The following is a 14,522-nucleotide window of genomic DNA, read 5'->3' as shown; positions in this document are numbered from 1 at the left end:
ATGAGGTTGACTAGTAGCAAACGCTCTTTTAATGTTAAGCTTCATTTGTTGATGTCAACTAAAACCCAGTAAAAAAATGCTTGAGTATGTTTTGCTTCCCTTATTTTGAAACAATGCATTTCTTTGAAAATCTTCCCTGAAAGGTTGGATGCTTTGGGCCCAATCTATTTATTGCAAGTTTATCGATATGTTTAGAAAGCAGTAATTGCAGATATGTTATTTTTGCATGTGTTCTATGATTGCTCTTTTCTTTTTTTTTCTTTTCTTGGCCTGCATGTTTGCTACTACAGGAACCTGCTTGGGAAATCAATGGCAACAGAACAACCTTCAGTCCTCTAACTAACACAGCGACTGGGCCCATGGGTAGTATTTTAGCAGCCAATGGAACGTTTTCAGGCTACATCAACAAGCAAGAGATCAGCTTTTCAAATAGCTCTTCCTACTTAAAGACTACCACAGTTAGATCTTCCATGTCCTCTCAGTCTGTGACTCCTGATATTTCACCTGCAAAGAGTAATCTAGGTTCAAAACTAAGCCCTGTATTGACTGATGGCAATAGTCCTTTACACCAGCTGAGCCCTGCAAGGCAGTATAACAACCCTATTGGCCTTTACTCAGCAGAGACTCTAAGGGAAATGGCTGAGATGCATAAATTAAGTCTCAACCGAAGGGCTTCGGAAGGTGGACTTCCTAGAGGGTAGGTACCATGGTAAAATATTTAATATTTCAATATGTAATGAATTTGTTGAAAAATGAATGTAATAGTACCTACCCTATTGTGCATTTGTCTAGTAATCATGATTAAGGTCTGGAATAATCATTAAGTTTTCCAGTACCCCCAAAACGTACACACCATGCCATTACAGAATAACTCTTGGTCTTTGGTATCTGAATTGCAATATGGATTGGCAGTAGTCACCAGAGCATGAGGAAGAACAGTATGACTGAAGTGACTGTGATCACCTCGGGGTTCTGGCATTTAGCCATTTAAACCAATGCATGTAGTCTCATAGAACCAGGGATCCCTGCCGGCCATTATAGAAGCTGCTATAAAACAGAGCTGATCCGTGGTACTTTCCTAAAGACGAATTGCTTTGGCCAGCAAATCTGACATGCTAGTCTACTGGAGTGTCCTGCTGTAATTCCTGCCTTAATGTATTGGCTTTCCTGTGCAAAATAAGTCAAAACTGCAATATTTTGAATCCTCTGGTTTGAACATTGTCTATCTCACATCCATTAGCTCTGCTCTTAACTTGTATAGAACAAGGAATGATCTCTAGATACTACCCAGATGGTTTGATCCCATGCTGTCAAGGTTTTCACTGTTACTGTATCGCTGATGAACTGTTTGTAGGTTTGTGAAGTGAGGAGCTTGGACTACAATACATGAGAAAAAGCAATGAGAAACGGGTTTTCATAAATTTTCTGCCTTCATGTTGTAATTTGCAAACAAATCTCTAATTTATTTATTTGTGTTTATTTAAAATGAAGATAAATGTCTTATTATGAATATGGGAAAAAGTATACTTTTGAGACTAGGGACCTGGCTGTATGAGGAAAAACAGAAAATTCAGACAATCCACTCAAGGTCTGATAGCAAATGCATATTTTCAAGTACTTTATATCCCATTGCAGAAGCTCTTTGCAAGAGTAAAACCAAGGGGGTTAAGTTGTAGCAAAGTAAGGATATTTTATCCTTATAAAAGAGCATATATACGTGTTCTAGATGATTCAAGCAGTTTAGATGATTCATTATAACTCTTTTGAGCGCTCAGCATTAACGATCCTAATTAACTTATCTGAAAAAATCCTATCCGCCTTTCTCATACTGGATAATTAAGGCAGGCAATTAGTGTTTAAAATAAAATAGTTTCAGTTAGTAAGCAAGATCAGCAAAATAAACCTCAGAATGCTTCTCTCTTAATTTACAGTTTTCTTGAGGAAAACTAATCCTTGTCTGATTTCAATGTGCAGAGTTTCCTGGGATATCTCACTATCCTTCTCCCACTGTCTTCAGAACCCTCCTTAACATCTGCAAGGGTGAGGCTGAAGGGGCTGTATTTTGGATGGCTCAGCATTCTGGCTAGTTCTTTGTTAGCAAAATTACAAGACAGCTGCACCCATCACTCACTGAAGTCAATGGGAACCATTCTGTTGATTCCAGAGGGCACTGTGATATGACTACATAATACAGCAGTGATGGGGTGCAGAAAAGGTGTACCTGCAGAAAACACCTCACTGTCTTCACTCTGCTGCTTTGCCATGTTTTATGTCTCCTTTATATGTACACGTTAGTGCACGCCTATGGCAGTGCACTGAATTGCAAAGCAAGGTTCTACCTTAGAATAACCATCGGAGGTTTTTTTTTTTTTTAGTTTGAAGAAAATTTTAGGGAATTGCTGTCTATCTACCTGTAATATCTGTAGCACTGATGAACAAATAAGAAAATTTAAGAGAAATCATCTAAATGTTAAAAAAATTCAGCCTTTATCCAGGAGCCCAGGAACAATCTGAAAAGATGAAAGAGCCCAAAGCTACTAAGTCCATGTGTCTTTTCAGGTAATCCTCAGAGATTTAGTGAATTGTACATCTCTGCTTACATGCAGAGAAAATTTGGAGTCCAGTAATCCCGTCGTTCCCACTCCTGCCTGAGTGTAACTATGAAGTGAGAGGCATCTTTCCTACTGCTCTGAGGAGACTAACATGGAACCTGTACCTGCCTTGGGACTTGGTGTCATCCATGATAATCTCAGTCTCATTGTGGATATATACGTGAAGAGTACGGAAGGAAAGCACTGTGAGCTCTGCAAAATCAGCTCTGGACTTTGTTGTGGACATTCTTATCATAAAGTACAACATGAGACACTGTGGAAAGATTGTGAAATTATGGTGCTCCAAAACCATGCATTTATTATGCATTCATGAACACGTACTTAGCAGTATGGTAAAAGCTCTAAGAAAATTCAGGTTTGGGGGTAGATTTTAAGGTATGTTTCATATTTCAATTTGGTGTCCTTTTCACCAAATCATTTATACATAATTGTGTGAATTGCTGTTAGAGGTTTAGCTAAACCCTTTGGAAAATCCTATCAGAAAGCTAAAATTAATTTTGAGATTATGTTCTTGATCTGTGAAGAATAACGAAGCATCTGTTTCTCTGATACCCTTTTACATTAAAGCTTTATCACCCTGGCCCAGGGTGAAAAATAGAGGTGGCCTGTTAAGAGTGTGGAACTTGATGTGCTGAAAGCTCTGGAAAGGGGAGTATTAATAAATATGAAGAGTGAGTCATAGCTTGTAACATGTGGTTCTTTTTCATTCCAGAGTAAGTTATTTTTCACATTGTAGGTCAAGGGCAGTAAATACCTGTCCCACAAGTACGTGCCAGGTGGCTTGGGTTACGAGCTTCTTACTGTGTGACCTCTGTGAGCCGCAAGTTGGGTGTTTCATACATGTCCGTATTTAGACTCAAGCTAAAATAATGTGTGGCTCTGAATGGGAGAGAATTTTCTCATCACATACTAACATACTAAACATAAGGAGAAGTAAAACTTTACTCTTTTCGAGGGAAGCTATAGTAGCCTCTTCACATGCAAAAAATCTTTACTGCGACATGTGGCTGTTAGCTGTTCTTAGTGTGTGCACATAATGACTTTTATCTTTGAACATATTTTTATAGGCAAACAAGTGGTTCCTCTAATTAAGGTGTATTTTAGGGACAGTAGTTCTGCCTTTAAAATATTATTTTATGTTCAAGGCAGAGGTCTGGATTAGAAGATTAAAGCAGGCATCTGAGTCCACTTCAGAAAATGATACTATTACACTACGTTTCGTTGTAAATGAGTGCCCAGCTGTCCTGCACATACCTAAAATGGACATAGGATCACTGATGAGCTTACAGGCTACAGCTTGTTCCTAATATATCTCTACTGGTTCCTGTAACGGACTGATATATTTGGCTTAACGTAGGGGTTTTAAAGTTAAAAGAATATTCTCGAATCCAAGAGCCTGAAGAACAGTGACTGCAGAAGGTGATCTGTGATTGCTTTTCCATGGAGATGCAGAAGTGCAAAGCCTGTACCGCAGCTTTGGCTCATTTGAGTGGTTTTGGTCATGAAAAAGGCACCTGGGTGAGCCAATGAAAAAGGACTGTATGTAAAAAGAAGATGTAATATCAAAGGTTCTGCGAGGTAAAAGCAGAAGGAGAGAAATCCACTTTGAATGTCACTCTAACAGTGTAACATTGCTGTCCAGTATTTGTATCAGTCCCAGACCCAGACATGTTAGAGCAGCAAGTTGGAAGTTTCAGTGCCCAGTTCTTGTCAAAAGCATTCTGTGCAGCTAAATAAGAAGAAACGTTTACTAACTGATCCTGGACTCTCTTCCTTTTTATTTTGCACAAAATACAATGAATTGCTCTTCATCCAAGAATATAAGAGCAAAATATAGGTATTCGAAGCTTTGAAAAGACTAAGTTAAAATAAATGTCGCAGCCCATTAATGCTATTTGTGCAACCAATAGAAAGAGTTATGAGCAAATAATATAATATTACACTCTGAGCATGCTACCTCTTCATCGCTCCCAGCTCTGGCCTGCGCAAAGCCTATGCTGAGTTTTGTATTGTGTTTCTTTGGAATTGCTGTACAAGCCACTGTCACTTCTTGTTTATGCAGTGAAGCAGGATGTAGCATGAACATATGTTTTTTCATATGTGTGCATACCTGATGGAATAAAATATCCTGACATGGCTATCGAAAAAAACCACATAATGCATGGACTTGCTTCATTTCACATGGAATAAATTAGGAATGACTATTCTGAAATTAATTGGCTTACACCACTGTTGGCACAACATAGGTACAGTCAGATTTAGGCAAATAGTTTGTGAAATACAAAGGCATTTTCCTTAGTTTTAGATTTAAAATATCTACCAGTATATTCTTTGAATATTCTCCAGCATGTAAAAGACCAAAAAATCAGTCTTGCAATACCAACTCCGAGGGCGGCCTGAGGAGAACAGACTTCATCCCTGAATGTTTAGTATCTGAGGGAAGAATATAATCTCTACCACTCATTTGCTATTTTCAGATGAGAATAGACTCTGCAAATGCTTCTTTCTTCCCTCCGCTCCCTCCCCCCATACACTTCGATAATAGTACTTTTAGGGATGCACAGCAATGAAATCATGCTCAAGGGTCAGCCAAAATGCCATGGTACCCTACTAAGTCCTAGTGGATCAACTATAATCCCTACGTTTTTCCCTTTCTTAATCACGTTGGGGTTTTCAGGCATACATTTACTTTGTGTTCTTATTTGTAGAGGGTCTGAAAAAAGCTTTAGTGAGCTTTTGTAAATACCTTTTGCCCTTTGCACTCTAAAAACTATTGACTTTTTCTGTTCAGTTGGTTTTGATGTTATTTGTTCTCTTTCTCTTCTTTTAGGTCATAACCAACACCGCTGCCAAGTTAGTATCACTTCTATGTAGTGCCAAGTATTTGTGTTACGCTGTATGTGTGATGATTTGCTTTCTGGAGTAGCATGATCCCTTGTGTTCCTGCTGTGTCTGCCTGCAAGTGGAAGTATTTTTTAAAAAATGTTACTGGTATGGCAAGCGTCATGGGCTGCTACTGGTGTCCAGTGGTGCTGCTCCCACCACGTGTTCAGCATTTCTTGGTGATGTTCTAATGCTGCAAATGGAGTTGGCGCCTGAGCTTGCTCAGTTCTTGCAAATGCTTTCAGACCTTTTTGTCTCTACAGTCCGGGTTTAATTCCTCCTAACTCTTTAAGTAGTCTTCATGCCTTCAGGATTTGGGGAGCCTTATCTGAGCCTGTTTTGGTGCGTTATTAGTGATGTGTTTTTAGCCTCAGCATTAAATTAATTTCCAAAGTCCTAATCCACTAAAATTCCTATTTAGGTTGGTCTGAGATACTGATATGGAAAAGATCTAAAAACTAATTTACCTTAGTAATCATATTGTCCAAACAAGAAGCAACTATTGATTTGAAAATGTGATTGATCTGCTTTATTTAGGGAAGTTCACAGAATCCTCAGCCTTGATCTTTAGTTTTCTAAGGGCAGAGGATTGTCTCTAAATTTTTCTCTCTCTGAACTCAATGTTGTCCAGAAATTTCTGGAGAGACTGGGTTAAATTCAGCACAAAACAAATAATGCTATTAGTTGAATGTCAAATTTAAACTGACAAGAGAAGGTAAGAAGTAGTAGCATACATGAAGTTGAAATAATATTTAGTGCATACAATTTACACTGATCCGGCATTCTCTGTTGATTTTAATGAGGTGTGGGTGTAATGTCATGCAAATGATGTAGCTCCTTTGGAGTGACAAAACTCTAGCCAATTTACATTGATAATTATTCTGTTACAATTGTCTTAGAAAGCAGAAGTCACATTATAGGAGTATTTTTAATCTTACTCAGTTTGGGATTTATTTTTTCTGATCCTTTCCCAGGTTGGTAGAAAAATGCCATTCATTTTGCAGAGGTGCTCCAGCTGTCTCTAGGGTCTTACCTCTGCCACTCGGTCCTAGAGCACAGCACCCCTTACAAGCACTAATAGCTTCTGTTTACTTCCAGAGTTATAAAGAAAACTCTGCAGTTGAAAATCTGTACCCTTTTCTGTTTTTTTTATGGGAATCCTGTTAACTACGGTGAAAGTTTTGCCATGTCATGTGTAATGTGACTAAAACCTCTCGAAAGACGTCACTGAAACTCTTCAAATACCACAAGTGAAAGCCTAAATCACTCCTGCTGCTACCGCTAGGGAAGTTTAGGCTGTCCTAAGGTTGCTAGCTTTTTATTTTTGTAATTGATTGTGGAAACCAATTGCTTTGAACTTTATTCTTTAAAAGTGGCATATTTAACCTCTGTCTTTTCCTTCACACAATCTTCTCAGAAGGGTTTAGAACCCTTCAATGCTTGTAACAGTGTGGGGGAAAGAGAACACTAAATTCAAGATCTCGAGGACCTGTGTGTTCCTAATTATTGTGTGATCGTTTAGGGTATTACAAGGAAAAGAGATACCATTGTTAAAGTAAGGCATGTGCATGCCGAAAAGTCAGGAGTATAATAACCTGCACCTCTCAGCACATCATCCTTCAACAGATGATGTCAGTATAATAATAATATCGTCATAGTTGATGATTAGTTAATGGCAAGACATTTTAAATGTGAAAATGTCTTTGTAAAAAGATGATTTTCACTTTTTGAATGCATAATACAGCTTTCCAATTCCCTCCCTTATAATGTTGATGTGTGTGATCAAACGCTGTGGCTGTGATACAGCATGTGCATATTGCTGTCTGTTCCTTGAGCATGTGGCTGTTAATGTTGTAGCTGGTATTTTGAACGATGGGTGACTGTATCTCTTACTGTCCATCTCCAGTCAGGGCATCCCAACAAACAAAAGGTTGAAAGCATAGTGGAATCCCTGGCTGGGTTCAGAGGGGGCACATCACCTTTGGTAATCTCTGGAAGATTAAGACAGATGGCTGCCAGGTTTACTTGATTTTACTTTTTCCTCCATGCCAGGCTGAGGGTTTGAATTTAACACTCAGACACCCTCAGTGGCCAGCCCACAGCAGACAGGCACGCTAGCGGTCCCTTGCCAGCCAAAGAAGCTGTCGTTCAGTCATGTTAGCTGATAAAATTATGGTGTAATGGTTTTAAACTGAAAAGGAAAATGGTTCCAATCAAACAGGATTACATTTTTCAGAATTTCTTTTTGGGCAAAGATCTATCCATTTCCAGCTTTTGGGCTCAGTTCAAAATATCTTTTATTTCCCAAAGGACAGAATTCTCAGGTTTGCCCAGTACAGAATCTATACTGCTGGGATCCTCCTGCTGCTGGCAGGACACGAATAGCAGACCAGAGATCCAGCTGATCTCCCATAGGTTAGAGAAGAGCAGGTACTTCAGTGACTGACAGCTGAGGTTTAGCTTGCTCATTGAAACTCTGGGCAATACTCAGTCCTAACTCTAGGACTAGAACAATGTACAACTAGGTGCTACAAGGAAGCCAGGTGCTCTTTAGCTGAAGTCTGACGTTAAACTGACTCGTTCGGTTGCAACACGAGCTTCAGTTAACTTGCTCATGGCTCAGTTTCTCAAATAAAAGTCCTTCCTCATAAATGCACCACTGGAAAATATGGCAGCTGCTCTTCCAACTGCAGTCATCCTGTTGATCGCAACGTAGGATATTTTGATCTGAGACTGAGCATTTATCATGCTATAGCAACATGTAGGGCTGGCTGTACAGAGATTTGGGGAAGGTTAATTTAGTCTTTGAGATTAAAAGGCACAAGTACTAAATTTCACTGATTAATAATCTGAACAAAAAGTACTGGAACCTTCTAAATTAAAGAGGACCTGACATCTGTTCACCCCATTGCACTTTCTAGCACTTTGTAGGACCCTTCTGAAAGAATGAATGGATGCAGTGAATAAACTGGGAATTCTCTGCTATATGTATGTACATCCATAGGCATGCATATATACGTGTGTGTGTATATGTTTGTGTACACTTGTATGTATACATGCATGTAAGAATAGAATTTTAATATATGTATCACATAAATACTTAGGGATTTGTCATGGTTTTTTATACAGTGACAACTGTTTCACCTTTTTTTCTCTTTATATCTGTGAGCCAACACCAGAACATCATCCATGAGTGCAGCTAGCTTTTAACTGTTAGTTGTTACTTATGTTGTCTCTTATCCTCTGAGTAGAAGCTTTTGTGGTGAGTACCACAACCAGACATGCACACTCCTCTGTTGATGCTTTTTCTCTCACTTAACTGTCATGCCTTTCTCCTTTCTTCCCCTCCTGTCGAACCTCACTCTTGCATAACCCAGCACGGATTTCACGGAGCGTTTCAACCCCAATGTCCTGAAGGACTCTGCCCTGTCTACACACAAACCCATTGAGGTGAAAGGCCTAGGCGGCAAGGCTACTATAATTCACGCCCAGTATAACACCCCGATCAGCATGTATTCCCAAGATGCTATCATGGATGCAATTGCAGGCCAGGCACAAGCCCAGGGTGGAGAATTTGCTAGGTAAGGTTATTTCCTTGTATGGAATTCTCTTTCTCTGCATGATACCTCTAACAGTGCCTACGTGCATGACACGGCAGCTCTTCCTGGACTCTTTGTTCTGGAGTATCTTACACGTGAAAAATACAAATCAATCCTAGATAGCGTTTGAAAGCACTTCATTCTTTTGAAGTTAAAAGGATGGATAGTTAGAAAATGTAACATTTCTTTTTTTGGTATTCTTCCTAGAACTGGCAAAACCCACAAAAATATATCTAGTGCTCTGTACATGACACTGATGGCTTTTCATTTCTGATGACCATGCTTTGCAGTAACCACTGTATTATCTGCATAACTCAAAGGATGGGAAAGTGGACGCATGGAATTTTTATTGATACATGAAGAATGCAAAATGTTTATTTAGCACTGGCTACTGTTTTATTCTTCAGAATGGAGCACTGTGCTGTCTTATCCCTATCCCTAGTTTACATACTGTACGTATGTCTTACGCATATCCTTTGGACTATGGCAAAATCCATTGATCTTTAATAATTCTGCTTTTCCAATGCATACTTCTGGTAATCTTATCTGATAAACTCATCCACAGTTGTTATGACTAAACTAAAATTACATGTGCAATGAACATAGCCAGGTTTCTGTCTTATTGGGCATCTTTCTACCCAAAATAGAACTTACCTTCTTTTCATGTGACACCAAAATACAGGTATAGCAACACACTTTAACATAGGTTCTTTTCAAGATGTTAGCTGCAGGCTTATTCAAAATGTAGATGGTTTATATATTTGCTTGTTCTCCCTTTCACTGGCCATTTCTTTTCTTTTTTTTAATTCTTTTTTTATCCCACTGATTTTTTTAAACCAATGTTATTCTGTTGTTCATCACAACTCTCCCTAATGATGGATCCCAAACAATACCTTTAGCTGGTTTTGACCACGACTCAGTGAATCTCCATGGGTGTAAGTAAACTCATATTTCCAATTAGCAAAGTATGATGAAAGAAGATCATTCTGTCTGTGTTCTTTGTAATGGTTCACATCTTTCATAGGCATACCTTATATGAGACATTTTATGATATATTGGCATTTTCTACTAAATGCTGTAACATTATATAGTGCAAATAGTAATGTTTAAAAATTTTACCTATTTAAATGATCCGATGATATAAGGTCTCACTGCTGAGCATGTGGATCCTTTTCATTTTATAAACAGCACCTTAAAGCACATGCAGTTCCAATCACAGGAGTGGCTCTGCTGGAGTGGAAAACGTTATCGTCTTTTCCCACCTGTGGAAGAGATCAAAACACACTGTGTTGCAGGGAGAGGAAAATGCCCTTTCTAGAAAGTCCCAGATGGGGTGAGAGAAGTCCAAAGAGTGCAGCCAGAACCAGAAGATCAGCACGCTTGCCAGGGGGGTTAGGGATTTGTTGTAACATGTAGAATCGTGAACCAAAGAATCTGAATAGAGAGGCTTGAATCATAAATCATAAGGTGGTAATAATTATATTAATATACATATGTCTTATGCAGAAATATTTGTATGAGAAGTTTGTCACATAAAAGCAGACCAAATTGTGTACTGATTTATTTTGTGTCAATTTTCTGCCTATAATTTTGTCTCAGCACTTAATTACTCTTCTTTGGGCTTTTCATTTCACATAGAGATAAGCCCTGAAGCCGCAAGGTGTATGTAGGATGGTAAGCATACTCCAACTGCAGATCTAATAGGCTTCTGTTCTTTTTGGCAGACAATAGCTGGAAACACTGCTTGTTCCTTTTATCAGTGATGAAGAATAGACAGGCATAAGATAAGATTTCATTTTCTAGCTTGACCACTTGAAATCAGTGATGTTTTAACTTAAGTCAGTGAGATCAAAATCAGGCTTGTGTCACTTTAGAAAAAAGCCCACATGTACCGGATCACCATAGAAAACACAAAGGAAAGCGTATAAATTATTTATACCGCAGTTATTCAGACCTCATGCTGAAACTTAAAGGTAGAAATATTTGAATGCCCTGACTTTGAATCTTTTCTCACTCTATGTTGCTTTTTTTTTTAATTGATGTTGCTATACCAAGAACCAAGAGTTGGTTGCAGTAAACCCATGTGGTCAGTACGTTTCAAATACATTTCTGTCAAACGTCTTCTAAATCCTGTTATGCAGTTTTAGCCAAATTCACAAGTCGTGTAAGTAGACATAAATCCAACAACTTTATCAGGATTAAGATCTAACAGTTCTAGTAGCAGAATCAATAATGTGATTGCACAAACTAAAGTGTCGTGTATCCTCTACAATAAGTCAACAGTCTGCATGAACTGTTTGTCTGTTGGGTTGTGGGGTTTTTTACCTCTTAGAGCTTTTTTTTAATAGTTGGAATCAGTCTAATATCCAAAGTCACAACATTTCGTTGTATGTCTACAGCTAGGGTAGAACACTGCCGTGTCCCTATGTTTTTACTTCTTATCTACTTAAATTAAAACTGAATAATGACTCCAGGGAGTGATTCACATCGTAAACCATAGTTTATAATGAACTCTAAGGAAAAAAAAGAATCACATTGCTACTTATGCAAAGAGGTTTGTGTGTCTTTAAAGCTTGTTTTAATGTTAATAATGTATGACTTGTATGATGATGTGAAAAAGGGGGACAATTTTTTATTGAATCCTACTAAAATACCTTAGGCTATAATATGAGAAACCCTGAAAAGCTCTAACCCATTTGTGAAGAACTTTTCTTCCAGTAACATCAATTTAAAGTAATATGCTTAAAGATGCGTGATATTTCTGCACATACACACCCAGATGGAAAAAAATTAAATTAAGAAGAGGTATAGCAGAGGTATTAACGTGGTTATGTGCATCTTTAGGCTGTCTGTAAGAATCAACTGTCACATTTAGGTTTATGAAATGCTCATAATCAGTGATGCGCTCTATTTTACGCTTCCATGCTGAGTGGCTCATATGTCCTAGTTACTCATCTACAATATAATTATGATTTTGAAAAAAGAAAAAGGCCTGTTGCATTAAAGACAGAGTTGGAAATATTCCAATGTATTGCATTAATTTAGTTCAATTTATATGAGCATGTTTCACTCTGCTAGGGAAGGTTAATTCACCAAGCTCCATTTCCTGCCTTAATCATCTACCATAAGGATATTAATATGTCATATTAATGCCACACATTGCTACTGTGAAATTTGTGGTCCAGCCTCTAGCGATTATTTAACTGCCGTTGAGCTAATGGCATATCTATACATACACTTTAAACTGTGTTTTTTGAATATTGGTCATAATATAAGAACAAAGCATTTCAGCTAGAGGGTTTAAAGAAAGGAATCTGAACTGTCCATGATTTGCACACTGCTGTTGCCACAGCAGTCTGTGGTTGAAATCAGCAGTACTCTCTAGCCAGTGATTTATTATCCACTCTACAACTGTCTGCAGCTGTGACATTTGCTGTCACATACAGCAGGTTTTTTAAGCTGCAGCAGGAGTAAAAAGTAAGTCTGGGGATACAAAGTTAACTGTTGGCCAAAACCAGGCAGTCACCTAGGGCAGTGACACAGGGCAAGGTATTGTGTGCTTCGTCAGTACTAAGACATTGGCCTGAAGGGCCTCTGGGCACTTGAAAATGGAGTCACCTTTGGGGGGACTTTAACTGGATCCTTTACAGCAATAGAATCTTTCAGTTTAGCCAAGAGCGAGAAGTGGCAGCACAATGGTGACGAGGGGGTTGCTGACTTCCTTTTGGTATTACGGACTGTCTCTGTGCCATGTAAAGACTATATTTCTGCATGAAGTCAGCAGGAGGCAGAACTCGCTACTGCACTTTCTTCCCTGCCTTAACAAGCCTTTCCACCAGAAGAGTCCTGCTCTCTCTCCCACCTTCCATCTGAAGAAGGATATGGCACCAATTTGTCCATCGTTGCGCATAGGAGCAACACTAGTGGAAGCCACTGATGGCACACCCTTCCCAAAATAAAGTCCACGTTATGCCTTCCATACCTGCTACTGTTTAGATATTGCAAAGGTAGTGGTCTAGGAAAAATGAGGTGAAAAAGGAGCTGGAAAATGCTGCTTCCTCCTACAGGGCATCTTCCACTGTGACAGACTTTTTTACGTAACTTTAATGTTTTGTGGCAGAGCTTAAACTGAAGAGTCAGTTTCTCTTGAAGCTACGCTCCATCACATAGGTGATTGTACTGAAACATAAGAAAGTTTTGTGCCCTGCTGGGTCCTGAAGAAAGTGAGAAGGTGCATATACTGGGGGTTATGAGGAATGCACATACTTCTCTAATAAAAAAATCCTAAAGAGATGGAGTACTTTTGGGTCCATAGCATATATAAGCACATATCTTGCTTGAAGAATGCATCCCATGCTATTGTTAGGTGCAAATCCATTGAAACAGCATATATTATGCATTGCTGAAGAAGAGGAGTGTGTCAGCTGGAAAATACTGATAATATTTTTTATTGCAGTGTAGGTTATTGCTGTATGTAGGGTATCAGACATGCTTCTTGGCTTTTTCATGATTCCTCTCAGGCTTTCAAATCACAAACCCAACTTCTCTGTAGATTTTCTCTGCACAGTCGTATCTTAGAGAACACTAAATTTAAGTGTGAACCAAGGAAGCAGCTTTTATAGCAGGTGACTGCTCCAGAACTTTATAGCAGTGACTTAGTTGGACCAAACGGCCCTTAGCTTTTCACAGAGCCATTTCTCAATTTTCATGAAGTTGAGCATACTCCTTGCAAAGCTCTATATGGAATAGCATGTTAAAGCTGTTACAATAAATCACTTGCTTCAAAAATAGACCTTGTATTTAGAGAAGTTATGGAGCCAAGTTACTCCAAGCACACATCATCCCCTCAGTGTATATTTCTGCAGCTCTGTTAATATTTAACTGTATGCTATGCAGAAGTTATTTTTGCAGGGCAAAAAAAAATGCTATTAAGTTACTAAGTCTGTTTCTAGCTTGCATCATAAATCAAAGAGAGGTTACCTCACTTGTGCTATAGAGCTTCGTAGCTTTGATTTTAGGTGTGCAAAATTGGAAGTTTCTTCCTGGATATATCACTTTGCAAGTTGACTAGAGATATCGTAAGACTCTGAGATACATTCTGCTGTTGAAGATTTCAGATACAAAATATGTATGCAATAAATATGAGTACAAGTCCAAACTTCTTATGCTTCACGTTTAGTAGACAATGAATCCAGAGTTATGGCATCTGGACGTTTAATTCAGGGTTTGGCAAAGAATAATAATCTCTAGAAAAAGCTATAAAAGCCTATCACTTTTTTTTTTAATGAAATATGTTTTTTATTTCTAATTGCAACCTTAAAATACACTGGCTCAAAACTGTAGTAAGACATAACATAAAACAGCATCAACATGAAGCCGTTTTAATAAGAAACAGTATGGGACAAGAATGCTCAGAGAAATAAATGCT

The 14,522-nt window shown here is 38.5% G+C and overlaps 1 protein-coding gene across 17 annotated transcripts in view; it reads left to right on the top strand.

The window, feature by feature from the left end:
• Window positions 1-14,522, top strand: part of LDB3 (LIM domain binding 3) — a 128,704-nt gene that overhangs the window by 62,769 nt on the left and 51,413 nt on the right. For 12 of the 17 annotated variants that reach the window (XM_054831675.1, XM_054831667.1, XM_054831676.1 and 9 more), the window contains exon 5: window positions 291-697. In XM_054831675.1, the coding sequence (XP_054687650.1) occupies window positions 291-697 (407 nt within the window). Of the gene's footprint in view, window positions 1-290; window positions 698-5,442; window positions 5,466-8,872; window positions 9,077-14,522 lie in introns of all 17 variants that reach the window. The other 5 variants (XM_054831671.1, XM_054831679.1, XM_054831678.1 and 2 more) reach the window with 2 other exon arrangements.

This window comes from Grus americana, chromosome 7, assembly GCF_028858705.1.
Source record: "Grus americana isolate bGruAme1 chromosome 7, bGruAme1.mat, whole genome shotgun sequence".
NCBI classification, from domain to species: domain Eukaryota; kingdom Metazoa; phylum Chordata; class Aves; order Gruiformes; family Gruidae; genus Grus; species Grus americana.
The sequence above is the reverse complement of the archived record's forward strand: the minus strand, read 5'-3'. Positions and strand labels throughout refer to the sequence as shown.